The 15,278-nt window shown below is 39.0% G+C and overlaps 1 protein-coding gene and 1 long non-coding RNA gene across 3 annotated transcripts in view; one reads left to right on the top strand and one right to left on the bottom strand.

Annotated features, from left to right (window-relative positions):
- Nucleotides 1-917, bottom strand: part of CDCA7 (cell division cycle associated 7) — an 11,985-nt gene extending 11,068 nt beyond the window's left edge. Inside the window, exon 1 of the mRNA XM_072418351.1 lies at nucleotides 789-917. Within this exon, the coding sequence (XP_072274452.1) occupies nucleotides 789-809 (21 nt within the window). The 5' untranslated portion in view covers nucleotides 810-917. The remainder of the gene's footprint in view (nucleotides 1-788) is intronic.
- LOC140335603 (uncharacterized) overlaps nucleotides 312-15,278 on the top strand; it is a 40,394-nt gene continuing 25,427 nt past the window's right edge. Inside the window, exons 1-3 of one of the 2 annotated variants that reach the window (XR_011921732.1) lie at nucleotides 312-528; nucleotides 602-766; nucleotides 6,499-6,557. This is a non-coding gene — a long non-coding RNA (uncharacterized lncRNA). Of the gene's footprint in view, nucleotides 529-601; nucleotides 767-996; nucleotides 1,056-6,498; nucleotides 6,558-15,278 lie in introns of those variants that run through there. The other variant, XR_011921733.1, reaches the window with a different exon arrangement.

The following is a 15,278-nucleotide window of genomic DNA, read 5'->3' as shown; positions in this document are numbered from 1 at the left end:
TATATAGCTGGCCAGTGGGAAGAATGCCTCCTATATAGCTGGCCAGTGGGAAGAATGCCTCCTATATAGCTGGCCAGTGGGAAGAATACCAGCATTTGATATAGCACAATGAAAATGAACCCGAGTAACACTTGTTTAGGTATATTTTATCTACTTTATCCAAGCACAGTGATGTGAATACAGTGTGAGCATTGCACTGATGTTATGTGTATAGCTCGGCTCACACCCCCTCACAGCACTGCTGGCTGGATTCGCGCGCTTCCCTCAGTCACGTGGAAGCTTTGTCCGGGCTGCACAGGGACCACGTGGGTAACTCGCGGTGTTTTCATGGCCCCGGTACACCGATCAGCGCCCTCCATCACCGCTCACCCGTGCATGGCTGGCTGGGACTTCTAGTTCCTCATTGGCTGCCAAGCCACAGATTGCCTGGCTTTTTAAACAAAAACACAAGACAACTATCCCAAATATCTGCAGCATGTAATAATGCAATAGAATGACGCAGAGCCGCAGCCATACACAGGATAGAAGGTAGTGAATCTATTAGCCCGGTCTTTTACACCTGCATAGCAAAGCAATTTTCTATATGTGGAAACTTTTGCAGTTGTCCCTCGGGAGCAATCTCTAGTTGCACGATTACAGCAATTAACCCTTAATGGTTGCAAAGGACGGAGCCGCTACCACAATACATCATCACAGACTGCAGATCCAAATGCATGGATACAACGGGGAATGCGTGTCACCTGCTGCAATATAATGCCCTGGTCAGGTTAGTAATTTAATAAACTCACCTGCAGCTTGAAGGGATCCATGATGAGCGGAGGCGATGTACACACAGCTGTGTAATCAAGTACTCTGATTTCCCGCGAAAGTTTCCGCGCGAAAAAGTTTGTTGTGGGGGCAGGGACAGGAGGAGGGCTGTCCTTCCCGAGCCTCACAAACTGCGCTCTGCTTTGAACAACATTCCTGTACACGCCCACTCCCCACATCGCCCCGCCCATCTTTGCACAGCAGCCTTGGGGCTATGCAATCTGCTCATGTGTTCATGCTATTTGTATGTAAGTCTTTTTTAGTATAGTTTTTTTTTAATTATGATTATTTAATATCTATTTGTAGCTCAATATTTTAGTGATTAGGGTTGGGCAACATAGCTTAGCTACAAATTACAGTTGTAGCTAAATACAATCTGATGAGATGACTCAAATATACACACAAATTTGTTAGTGATCATTTCCTGCAACAGGCCATGTTCACATTAGTGGTATTTATTAGCCGCGTGGGTCAGATTTGTATCCTATAACAGGCTGGAGCGTTGCAGTGCGTTTTTTTTCCAATGCTACATGCAGCTTCCAGGGACGGCGTGTTGCTTCCATAGCATTAAATTGGAACCGCACATAACCACTCATGCAGACGTTCAAACGCAGGAGCTTTTTTTTTTTCAAGTAGTTGCAATTTCAAACAAAATAAAAAATCATTGTTCTGATAGTATTTTGCAGAGATATTTGCAGATGCCTCAAAAATCCCAGGGGTTGCTGCCTGTTATTACTCCAAGTGCTGGCAGTACGGCGATGAGAGCAGTGAACATCACGGTAAAATATCGCTCATCTGAACATGCCATAAGCAGGGTGACATTAAAAGTTCATGGATGGCCCCTGACAGGTGCAAGATGCTGGCATGCCCTATCCGCTGCTTCTTCTTAATGTATCACAATTTAACATTTCACAGCAGCCGGTAAAAAAATGCTCACTAACTGCCCCTATACATTCACTATGGGTGATACGTATATCTCAAACTCAGGTGTGGTTCATAGGCATGTGGAAGCCAGAACTGCACCACAACCTCATCTTCTGTCTGAACTAATAATAATAATAACTTTAAAAAAGAGCCCTGTAATATTATCATTCTGTTCTAAAGAGAGAGAAAAACAAACTGGATGCCCCCCTCAATAAAAAAAAAAAAAAAATAGTGGCCCTTAGCTGTTGTTGGTGATCACGCATGGCAAACATTTTGTCTGTAGTATTATACTAATGCTAACTCCTAACCTGAGAAGAAAACACCAGACATTATAGTGATAAAATCACCAGCCACAAGAACACAACTCATTTCTGATTGATCACTACATGATTGTCAGTGTGTCATGTAAAAAATAGAACATGTTCTGTATGTTATATGTCATATAGTTAGACCGTGGCCAGGCCTTCCAGGCGCGCTCTCCATGTGCCGAATGTGGGAAAGTCACATGGTATCAGTGATCAATAAAATGATTGACAGGTAGATCTGAGTACAAGGTGATCAATACCTTAGTAATACCTTATTATCGAGGTGATCAGGGTCCTCTCCTCCTCCTGTGTCACTGTCTGTACCTGTCTGTCATTTGCAACCCCTATTAAATGTACTAAATAATATGTGTAATATGTTGACGCTATATAAATCCTGATTATTATTATTAATAATAATAATAATAATAATAATACTCCTCCTAAGTACTGATACTATGCTGTGCTGCCAGGCCTATAACACGACTACAATCTCTTCCTCAACAAAGTCACTGGCGCCAAATCTAAATTTATTACAGCTGCAGGGAAATGGGAAGGCCAAGCCCTACAGATCAGACTGATTCCTCTTGTGGAATGTGAATCCTCTCAAGGTGAAAGCAAGTTCACTAATGTGTGCAGGAGGTATACAGAGATCAATAATACAGACCATAGAAAGATACAGGAAATGCACATTACATGGCGTAGGCTGGGACCCTGCACAACTTTGTATTGTCTGTGTATGTATATATATATATATATATATATATATATTTGTTTAGCACTGACATAATATGTACCTGGGGGAAACCTATGTAAACAAGGGAAGAACATTCAGACCAGACCTTGCAGATAATGATAAATGTACACATTTCAGTTAAACATTTACATATATGTTCACTTTGAATCATATTTATTACATGGGAGATATAATTCATTTGTATGAATTTGCTTCTCTGTGTCTTCAATATATAATTTAATTATTTTTTTTCTAATAGGATATATTTTTCTAAATTAATATATCAGCTTGTTTTTATCTACACATTCACATGTCTTGGTGCTTTCACTCTGTTCCAAAAAAGAAAGAAAAGAAAGCAAAGTAATGCTGATGCCCACCTATAGATTTTGTTAACCAAATTGGGTTGCTGCAAATACCAATAGCCCAACCTGTGTCCCCAACAAAAGGGTATTTTGAAAAGGATATTTTTTGTCAAACAAGTGTGTTATTTAACATTTTAAATGAGTGTTTTTTTATTTAGGAAGTTGTTGCTAATGCAGTTGAATTCCAATGTTTAACTGATGACACCCTTGTAGGATGTGCAATAGTAAAGGGATTTTTTCCCCAGCCCAGATATTTACATGCAAACAAGGAATTAGTATGCAGATTGCCTCTTCACATGGAAATTCTGTCAGGCTCCACAGGTAGCTGGAGTTGTAACAACAATGCCAAAGTTACAAGCGCCAGGCTTAGCCAGCAATGATTTTAAGGGATAAAGATTACATAGCAATGCCTCGGAATTGTAAAATGTCTGTTTAACATTTTAGGCACGATTATCTGAAGTGAAGATACATAATATTTCTAAATTCATATTTTGGTGTTTTCCTGCAGAATGTTTGAGCAAAGGTGTACAGTAAACAGTTCATTTGTTGGGTTCCATTGACTGTTAGAACAAAGCAGTGGGGAGGAGGTTCCAGATAGAGTTTACCATAGGTCTGAGTCTTCAAATCCTGAATATTTGCTGTTCATTGGATCCATTGAACATACATTAGGTTTAGTCAGGATTCCTTTGTGTGTGTTTTGTTTTTGGTGGGTGGGTGAGGGGAGTTTGTTGAGCCTGAAAGCCCTTTAGATAATGGAGCTTTTCAAATATCTATTCCCCGTACTAGTAGAATGAATATAGGGGTGTATGTGTACCCCATACACATTCATAGAATTAAATAAATAAGCACAGTAGTATAGTACTCGCATACCATGAAAACACATACTTAAAGTATACCTAAACTCAACATTTTTACTTTACATAAAAGGGTTAACAACCATTATATGTCAAGTAAAAATATAAGTTCTTTAAAAAAAAAAAAAAGGTGCAGCACCGCCTACGGCGATCAAGACTGAATTGGAGCGCAAAGCCTCCCGGGATACCCACGTCATGCATCCCCGGAAGGCTCGGGCTGCTGTGCAGAAAGGGATTTTTTTTTCTACTGTGGGGAAAGAGATGTTGAGCTCATGCATGCGCAGTGAGATCTATTCTCTTTTTTCCCCCTTTTACAGCAGGCAGCAGTGTGAGATCAGGTGACATAGCAAGAAGACCAGATCAGAAGAACAAAGATGGTGGCACCCGCCGCTTGTTTAGCGCCGGGACAAAGAAGAATTCTAGGATGACGGGGGACCGGATTTAGGGAAGGTCCAGCGCCATCGAGGATCTGCGGGACTAAAGATAAGTGTGATTTTTTTATTTTCACTTTAGTTCCACTTTAACAATTAAAAAAAAAACATTTTGTAATATGTCACGAAGATAAAAAAAAAAGAAAGAAAATAACCTTTTTTATCACCAGAATAATCCAAAGGTAATGTATGGATTATAGTGATGTAATCACAATAAACAACGACATTGTTAACCAACCACATTCCTAATTTTAATTTACAGAGCAATATTAATATGAAATGTTGCCTTATATATAGGATTATCCGGTATTTTATTTGGCTCCTTGCTATGAAAGGAGCACTAGGGGAGTCAAGAAGTGTAAAATTATGGTGGGGACGGGTGGAGGGGAACAAGCACTTGTTGTTTTGCCCTGAACAGACAAAACACAGGTTTGATTTAAGTTGTTACTGTATGTTCGTTAAATCAGATTTAGGCTTCAGAATGAGATTTAGGGAGTTGAATAGGATTTAGTGATAAGTTCTCATTGTAGGTATTGGCTTAACTTTTATTTTTATTATCAACTTGTATTTATATAGTACCAACATATTAGGCAGCGCTGTACAAAGTCCATAGTCATGTCACTAGCTGTCCCTCAAAGGGGGCTCACAATCTAATGTCCCTATCATAGTCATATGTCATTAACAGTCTAAGGACAATTTTTGAAAGGAGCCTAATTAACCTAACTATATGTTTTCACAATGTGGGAGGACTTTCACCCATGCAAACACTTTCGAAAAATCTTTAGAGAAAAAAATATTCAGTTATCTTCACCAATGGCAAGCCTTAAATCTGTCCACAAACTTAACCCAGTGAGTTCTGCTCTGGCTCAGTTCCTTTTCTTTATGACACTCACTGTAACGTTCATGCATGTCATCCAAACTTGCACAAGATCGGGTGACATGTCTTCCTGCAGCTGTAAAAGAAAATAGTACTGATCTCACGTACAGAAGGAGCAGCCCACAGCCTCTTGGTATATATGATGCAAGTATCCAAGGGGGCTGCTGGTTTCCCCTTTAGTCAATACTACTGTGGCGGTAAAACGGAAGGAGAGAGATCTTTCCCCCCAAAAAAAACTTTTTACGCAAATTTTTGCATGATATTAAAGGGATAGCCACCCTTACATATATTGTTAAAACTGTTAAAAAGTCAGGTTTGGGGTTTTGTTTTAGACTGGGGTGAAGGAGTAGTGGTTAGGATAATAATTATTTTTAATAACTAGTAAGACTAAATGGATTGTTTTAGAAATTGGTTAGGGGGTGACATTATTATTAGAGTAGGGGATACTTTTATTGGCCAGGCTGTGGACATTCCAATCTTTACAGTTATTCTAGAGTTAACACAACAAGCACAAACATTTTTAGCTTTAATCATGAGACTGTGCCCTCTTGCTAGGCAAACAAATGATGCGTACCTAATATTCTGCTTGGACCACTAAACTTGACATGAAGTTTTGGTAGACAGCATAGAAGGCTTTGTGGCTAACACGGTCACCTCTGCAGTGCTGGCCTATGACCTGATTTTGCATGTTCTCCTCATGTCCTCTGGACAGTCTGGTTTTGCGTAAGCCTCTAAAAACATGCATTTAGTTAATTGGCTCCCCCAGAAATTATCCTTGGCACATGTGGAATGTAAGCAGCAAAACCAACGTGCAGGCTGCTAGGGACAAAATGAATGTATGACCATATTAAAGAGAAAAACTAAATAATGATGGTGATATCTTGGTGATCTGGTTTTCTCTGCCAGATGACAAATGGCATAATGTTATGGACTAGGAATCTGAAAATCTTTTAGTATGTGTCATCAGTACAGTGGATTTTGGTGGTGCAGGCTGCAGAACAAAGAATTGCACAAGACTCTTGGGGCTCTATTTATAAAGCAGGGAATCAAATATTCCCTGGTGGAGTATCTTCCAGGTTTATATGTTTCATTGGCAATGGTTGATTCTCCCCCCTGAAAATCTTTTTTTGAATAGAGGCTCTGCTGTGTTTTACTGGAAGAAATAAAAGATGGATTTTAATTCTATTTGCCTTAATTTGTGACAGGTCACCGAGAGCAAGGATCCCACTGCCCGATTCCCAGTGAGTGAAATAATAAATGGAGGGTGAGTTTGAGTGATTTCATTTGCAACCTGAATAAGTAAGTGAGAATTGTTTGCTGTGCAGATGCCTACAAGGGGATGGAAAAATCAAGGTGGCTGCTCTATTTTTTGATTTTGCCATTTTTTTTGTATTGAAACAACTTGTAAAAAACACTTGCAATACTTAAAAATGCTTGCACAAGCGTTTAAAGCAAGCACCACTAATCCACGTCTAGAAAGGCAGCAGAGGCAGCAAACCTCCCCTGAATGATACATGTAGTGCCCAAATAAACATGCAACAACGCTGCCACTTCCTACTGCTTGACAACTAAAGGATAATTAACAGAGATATTAATTCCAATGTTAATAATTTTGTTTTGATGGTAAAACCCTAAAACCTAAGCACCAGCAATATTCGGATGATCATTTGGCAGAAATTACTCTAGCGTCAGTGAAAAAGCTGGAAATAAAACAAACAGCAGAACTTTTGATTTTTCTCTGTCCCAAACTCTGTTAATTAGAGATAACATGCAGTATGTTTCAGAGTTCCTTTAAAATGAAATATGGGATTGTTATTTTGCTGTGAGGTTATTTTAGTTCTAATAAACCCTCCAAAATTATAGCTCGAAATGAATATCTGCAAAAGAGGGCACCATTTTATCATTTAGTGGTTACTGTTGTACAATTGAAGAACACTTAATTTCAACAGCTTGTATAAGTAATCCCAAAGAACCTTTTTAGGTTTCTATTTAGAAACAATAAAATTGTGATCAAATTGTATTCTGCTTTAATGAAGAAATAGCTAGGCTCTTCTTATTAGACAACCTCGTGTAGCAGGGATAATGCGCAAGATGTTTCTTCTAAATACAAACCGCCAGCTGTTTATTTGTGCACAATTTGATGTAATTGTGGATCTATACAACAGCACACAAGAAAGTGTTATTAAGTTGCACACACTGGCACTAAATTTGTATTTCATTATCCTCTTTACAAAATGCTCAACAGAAAAGTTTATGAAAAATATCATGTATTCATGAGGCCTTGAACATCTACTAAACTATTTTTTTTTTTAAGCGCAGTAGTTATTACAAGAAAATTCTCTTTGTGGCTTTGCAGATGCTTTCTTGATGAGTCTTGTTTTGGATGTAAAAACCTTAAAAAAAGCCTTGTATAATTTTAGTAAATATGCTTTGGACTGGTTTGCAACAGTTCAAACCAGTATATGTTGTTAATATAAAAAAACGTTTACAGTGTGACTTTGTTACTCTTATATAGGAAGGGAAAGGTTAGGACTTTTTTGGGTATATTATTGCCATTTGTGCGCCACTGAAGATAATTCTTCATCTCTTCCTTTTGTGCCATTACGACAGAAGATAGGACTAATTATTTCATGTAAGGACACAGGCTTCATGTGCATATGTTTGTTAGTCAGTAAAATCTAACTCCAGCTAAAATATTTATTGTTTGAATAGACCGAGTGAAAGGTAAAGTGGACCTAAACTCAGAAAACAGAAAGCCACCAGGAGGTAGTACTATTTGATAGAAATTACATGTACAAAAAATAATGTTATGGCTCATGGTGGCCATTTTTATTTTAAGCTCTACACTGCCCATGCAACTTGAAGTGTAGAGCTGGGCTCTGTGTTTGGCGGTGCCATTCAATGTCTGAAGAGGATGGCAGTTTTCACAGAAGTCCGCAATGGCAATGGAGATCAGTGCTTACCAAGTAGGTAGGGATGACAGGTCCTGGACCTGCTGCCCACCTTTATATTATCTATCAGGTTCTTTTTTTCTCTTTGTGACCTTCTGGGGCATGGTCCCCAACTGGTGGTCCACAAGAAAATTTTGGTGGTCTGTGGTTATGGCTGGTGCGCCCCCCAGTAGGTGCCTTCTCCTGACCATGCTGATCATGTCCTCCGTATGGACACAGCCCTCCCACTCTCCCATCACACACTCAGATCTGCGATGGGAGAGTGGGCGGCTTCTGACATCATTCTGGGGGAAATTTCTTGGGGAACACATGGAACAACAGGAAAACAGAAGTTTTAACACTTCTTTCACTCTGCTAGAACTTTTGTTCTTGTTTACATCCCTGATGGAGAGATTTCTTATTGGCTGGATTTATGCTTTTTATGGAAATTGGCTGGAATAATGCTTTAAGTATTGAGAACTAAGGATTTAGATAAACAAATGGCTGGGACACAGTATGTGCAATTTGTGTGCATGTCTGGTAATACCAATGTGTGCATTAGCACTTAGTTTCTCTGCATTTACAGTTGTCTATAATTCCCCCAGCAAAGTGCCACAAATATTTGTTGATTCCCCAGTAAAGTCCACCTAACACAGCTTCCGGGGGTGGCATTGCAAGGATGCTGCACTGGCTCCTTAGTTCAGAGCAGAGTTGTCACCTTTCATGTTTTGTTTGCACCGCAGTGGGGTAAAAAATGTTTAAGGGGGCGCAGCTATCATTGGTATCACTACAGATTCACATGCTTGTAGCTTGTCCTTCAGCACCTGGACACAAGGAGCGCCACCCAATGCTGCCTGGATTTTTAGCATTGCCCATGCTGTTAAAACCCTCCTAAAAGTAGACTTAAAGCAGACTAAATGCAGACCTAAACTGAAAAAACAAAGCCATTAGGGGTTAGAGCTGGTGACTTTTTGAGCTGGTTTCAAGAAAAGACTGGTCTGGTGCCACAAAAAGCATTTTTTGCTTTTGAGCTTGGTTTCTAAATGTGCACCATTGCATATTGAGCCAGTCATTGGGGATAATATAACCTCTTTGCAAGCACAGGAGTTATATTACATCATCACTGTAAGGAACACCACGGACATGATTCAGCTGTAGGGTCATTGGTGAGGATGGCCGCTTCCCGGCATGCAGCGGTGATAGGAACTTGCATTTAATGGGAGCAAAAAAAACTGGACAACAGTTACTCATTTAGGATTCACTTTTTTCATTTGATTCTATCTACCACTGCAAGATTTACCTAATAAAACTAATCTCTTACCGATTACCTACCCAACCCCTTTCAGAACACTAAATACTGATTTTTTTGCACCAGAATTTATTTTTTTGTCTCCAAGGTTAAATATTTCAATTGTACATTAAGCCCACCAACCCCCATCCTCTAGATCTCAAACTCATAAAACACACACTGCAATATAATAGCAGATTTGTCATGTCTTTATATTAGTTCTGTGTTAATGTATTTTCCCCTGACATAAACCTTAAGCTTAAGTATTCAATTTAATTACAGCACCGCACAACATGTTGGGGGAAGAAAATTCTGATCAAATCACTAAGTATTGTTATGTTGTATCTCTGAGCTGAAAAGGATGAAATATCTTACAGGAGGAACTATTTATTGTCTGCAAGAAAAGCATAAGGCTATTTCCATTTGAAGTCCTATAATGAATGTTCTCGTTACATGGAAAGCATGTCCTATCTTTTTCTGGAATATATTAAAGTCCTGTTCATATGTTTTGTAAAATTTACCATAAATACATAAAGACTCCATCAATTTTAGCATACTTATAAACTTGTTGAAAAAAATAATTGGGATGTACTATTCAAAATGATTGCTGCATATGACAGTAAATTGTATTCATTACAGATATATTTTTATTACCTAACAGAGCAAAAGCAGGATAAATAGGAAACATATTCAGCAGATTGACAAGGGTTAATATTGTGATAAGCGTGTTTATACAAGATGTATCCAGTGTTACCATCATTGGGCTTTTTACAGAAAGCATAAAGCTGCCGTAGAATTTGGATGGCTATCAGAAATATGCTGACATAAGTCTTTGTACTCGCCTTGTACTATGAAAATAGATTTGTATCAATAAATTCAACAAATTAATGGACTCGCTGATAGACAGAATTTATGATGGTTTAGATAAGTATCAAAAGATTTGGTCTGCATGGGATCAGTTTTAACCTGTGCCCCTTAAATCGCTACCATTCAAATATGAAAGGTCCAGGTAGCACTGCACTGCCACCTTCCTCTGTTCTCTCTTCTTTTTCTTTGAATGTCTTCTTCTGTTGATTTCCTGTTTGTATCAGGTCAATTACAATGATAGTGGTTTTTTTGTATGGGAATCTTGTAACTATAAATATGAGGGTATTACTCTGGAGGAAGACATTTTACTGTAAATAGTATGATTAGTTAGGATGCTTAACATTACTTTAATACTTTCATTTGAATTCCTACTGTAGCACGTCATTTCTGTATGCATATTACTGTTACATTGTTGTATTTTTATGGCCTGATCTGTTATATTTATTTATTGTTTGTACTTTATCTCATCAAAACCTTCAATACATGTAAACATTAAAAAAGGAAATGTGACATGGTCCTACAGCAATGTTTTAAATAATTTATAAATGAATAGGCTTATTATTATTATAAACTTTCAGATCACCCACGTGTCAAAAGGCAAAATAAATCTGAAAGTGACTTTCCACAAACATTTCTAATTTCATCTTGGGCAAGTAAAAGCATTTGAAGGAAGAAAAAACTCCCCACTATTTCTCTTCCTGTTCTGCCTAATGAGCTCGTTTGGCACTCCTGAATTGGGCCTAATTTATTAAAGCTGTCCAAGGCTGGAGAGAATACACTTTCATCAGTGAAGCTTGGTGATCTAGCAAACCTGGAATGGCTTTCTTAAGGTATTTGCTATTTGTTAGCAAATAATTTAAATCCATTCCAGGTTTGCTGGATCACCCAGCTTCACTGATGAAAGTGTATTCTCCCCAGCCTTGGACAGCTTTAATAAATTAGGCCCTGTGTGTCTATGGCTCTGCATCAGTATTTGCTGTGCTATAGGCCTCTTAGGGTTTACCTTTAATGTTCCAGTGATGCATGGAGGGGATGCTAATTTACATTGTAGATTTCCTGGAATTTCAACCAGACAAGATTTTGACCAAATAAAATCCACTTTGGTTAAAAATAGCAAAAACCTTGTCAATCCATGTCTATACTTCAGGGCAAAATTGCTCTTTTTAAAACCACTTAGTGAAAAAACTCCGTCACCGGCTCCTGGTGGCTTTTTGTTTAAGCTCTAAACTACGTGCCACATGCGCCATGTAGCTTAGAGCTCGGGTCTGTGTGCTGGGGATAATGTAACTCCTGCACACACAGTGAGGATCCCTGTCTCCACAGAAGTCCCCCGTGGAACTGGTGGTGAAAATGGCAGATGATCGTCACACGAGATGAATTCATATCTTGGGTAAAAAATCTAACATGTACAACAGTTACCCGATTAGGAAAGACTGCTGTGCTTTCCTAAGGAGCAGAGTAGGGTGCCGCTTGCTCGTCCTCTCCACTACTCTCTTCATAGAAGAGAGCTGAGTGTACAGCGTTTGTACATTCATCTGTCACTGGAAAGGATCATAAAAGATAATTTTCTAGCAACAGTGATCTGATGTCTATGTGACATCTGTACAGGGCTTTAGTGTGCAAGTTCTCACCCGACTCACAAACAGGTTCTTGCTATGGGTATTTTTTGATTACTTGGAAGCTCTAGATTTATAGTTATTGTTATTTACCAGCTTCAGAATCCTTCACAAGGATGCAGGATACATTACAGACACCATTAGTAGCATTGAATATACTAGCATGAACAGGCAATGACCTCATACGTATATCTGGGTGAACAGTGAAAAGAATCCCATATTTCTTGGAAAATAAAGATGCATTGCTCTTGTTTTAAAATGGTAAGAAGTGTGTAAGCACAAACCTTGGTGCTCAGTGCAATATAAATGGCTCATAGGGGAACCCAGCTGAGATTGGGCCCCACTACCAGTTATCATTTATCTTGCACAATGTATAGGATGTGGCTTGGGAATCTTTTCTTATTTCACCTTACCACCTTACGTTACCACCTAAAACAAACTTCTCATTTTGAGCCTGATTTATTAAAGCTCTCTAAGGCTGGAGAGAATACACTTTCATCAGTTAAGCTGGGTGATCCAGCAAACCTGGAATGGATTTTGTCAAAGTAATTTGCCATTTATTAGTAAATGTTTTCAACCAGATTCATTTCCAGGTTTGCTGGATCACCCAGCTTCACTGATGGAAGTGTATCCTCCCCAACCTCATAGGAACCAACTTTTTTTTCTTACAGGAAGTTTGTGACTTGGACATTCGCACAATGGGGATGTTTCTCTGGCCCTTTGGGTGTTTTCCTCGTCGCTGGCCCGTCCCACCCCGAGCAGGGTCAGGAGAAATACCCCGCGGGGGGAGCGTACCGGCCAGAGCTGTGGAACACATCCCGGGATCTGAGCTCGCGATGTGAGAGTGGGGGGCCTGTCACTGCACATAACCCACCCACTCTCCCATCACAGGCTCAGGTCAGTGATAGGAGAGTGGGCGGGGTTATGCAATCATGAAGTCAAGTTCAGTGGCGTCATGATGGCATAACCCCGCCCACTGTCCCATCCACCCGGTCCCGGCAAATTTTCTTTCAGATTGTGGCCCCTGACTAAAAAAGTTTGCCCACCCCTGTTCTAAATGAACTGCAATTAGCCCTCCTCAGTCATCATTATTTCCCTCAGCAGCCAATCAAACATTTTGTGAAATGGTGTTGGTCTAACAACAAAATAAATTGTTGCAAAGTGATTGGCTGAATTTAGCAAGGCTTATTTTTTTTTTTGTATTCTTTCACACATGGTTCACTGCTCTGATACCCACTTGACAGGCTCCAAGTGATATAGCGCTGGTCTATAAATATAAAAACATAATTGAGTGAATTTTGCAAGGCTTCCACTTATCCTCCGCACTAAGAGCATAGCTCCTCCTCACTTTACCTTTTGCAATATGAATTAGGTAACCCCTTAGCACAGCCTTTTTTTTTACCTTTATAACAAGTGGAAACACTTGAAATAACTTTCAGGTCTTGGGGAACCCCTGCTATAATTACTATATCCGCCATTAGCTTGGTGGTCAGAGGGAAGAATGCCTCTTAAGGCCAATAAGAAGGTGGTTACCCTTATAGATACGAAAAAAAGTCATTGATGTCATGTAAACTAACCTGAAAGGCACAAACTGAAGCTAAAAGAACCCCTAAAGGAACCATATGGTTCTGCAGAATCCAGGTTGAGAACCACCATCTTAGCAGCTGAACAATAGTAAGTGATATGGCAGAATAATCTTATTGGCTGAACACTTTTCTATTCCTTTACTATTCCTGCGTAAAAAAAAACTTCCTGGCAATTCACCTGTAAGCATGGTTCTAATGCTGTATATTAAAGATATTTTAGAAAACATTTAGGCAGTAAATAATTGTCCACTTAGTCATGTTTTGATTCCCAAGTTGATAGTAGCAATTACTGTACCGTCATTATACTATTCAGCTAGTTCAGGTATTAATCAAGGCAGGTACAAACAATTCCCTTTGTGAATCTTACTCAGTCTGTCACTCGTAGAAAAAAAGGCCTTTCTGATAACATTCTGAAAAGCGCTGTTTTGTTCTTCTGCCTCTTGTTATCGTAGCAGCTATCGCATTGATTGCCACCAATCAACATCAAAATAAATCATAGTGTTTCCTGTGTAGGCCAGCAACTGATTTGATTACTTACAACCATCTCGGCTTGTATTATTACAATTAGAATGAGCATAAAAGCTGAAAATCACAGATATGGATGGTCCCATGGATGAATACTCAGCAAGAGCTACATTGTTTAAAAGTGACTGTGGAACTGCATATCTATATTTGAAATATAATGAGTAAGGTTGCCACCTGTCTGGTTTTAGTTGGTAATATGCCAGTATATCCCAGCTCCATTAAAGTGTATTGTAAAGGGCCTGGATTGCAGAAGTTCCTGCCTATTATCTCCCCAAATCTCCAGCTGCTGACTGCATTGCTGCAGCAGGCCTGTGATTTAGCGTATAAAAAACCCACAGATTTTCAATTCCTCACACTGAGGGAGCAGAGAATTAATCTCAGCAGAATGGTTAATAGATTAAAATCATTATTGTTCTCTTGCGGGCTTTGTGTGTGAAGAGCATTTTATAGCACTATCATTATTCAACATATTATCCGCCCATTGTATATCTACATCAAGCTGACGCAGCCACAGCAGCAGTGAACAGCAGGTGGGTACAGCAGCAGTGTGATACTGAGAACCGACCACCATGTGATGCTAATGTGGCTAGGTAGTGGGTTTTAATATCTAGGAAAATCTGGTGAAATCATAACATCAGTAGTAGAGATGGAGATATGATCAGTTCTGTTTAAATTGTTGTCTTTTTAGGAAAGGCAAAGGGCAGGCTTATATACAGAATTTGGCAATCACTTTCTGGTCTGCTGAAGAAACATGAAATACCTGGCACTTACATGAATGGGGAGCATGTGACTTTTACCTTGGCATCTATAATGCAATGTTGGGTGCCAAAATCAAAATGTCATGAAAAAACTGTCACGTGTGCATGGGAAAACCACACATTTCATTTAGAGTTACAATGGAAGAAAAGACCACAAGATGAGTTCTACCATACTGTTTTGGCTAACAGTGGCTAGGTGTTTTTTTTCTTTTTATCTTATGAAATATTAAAGTTATTTAAAGATATAATTTTAGTAAAAACAAATTATGCAACATGTTCCTTCTCATAACTCACCTAATGTGCAAGCCTCTATTTTAAAAGAAATATTTTTACAGGCTGATTGTCTTAATAAAGTAGGTTGGCTGGTATGCAGTTTATCCTGATGGGATATGTAGATAAGAGATTATTATACACA

This window comes from Pyxicephalus adspersus, chromosome 7 (assembly GCF_032062135.1).
Source record: "Pyxicephalus adspersus chromosome 7, UCB_Pads_2.0, whole genome shotgun sequence".
NCBI classification, from domain to species: Eukaryota; Metazoa; Chordata; class Amphibia; order Anura; family Pyxicephalidae; genus Pyxicephalus; species Pyxicephalus adspersus.
Note: the sequence above shows the minus strand (reverse complement) of the source record. Positions and strands in the feature narration are given on the sequence as shown.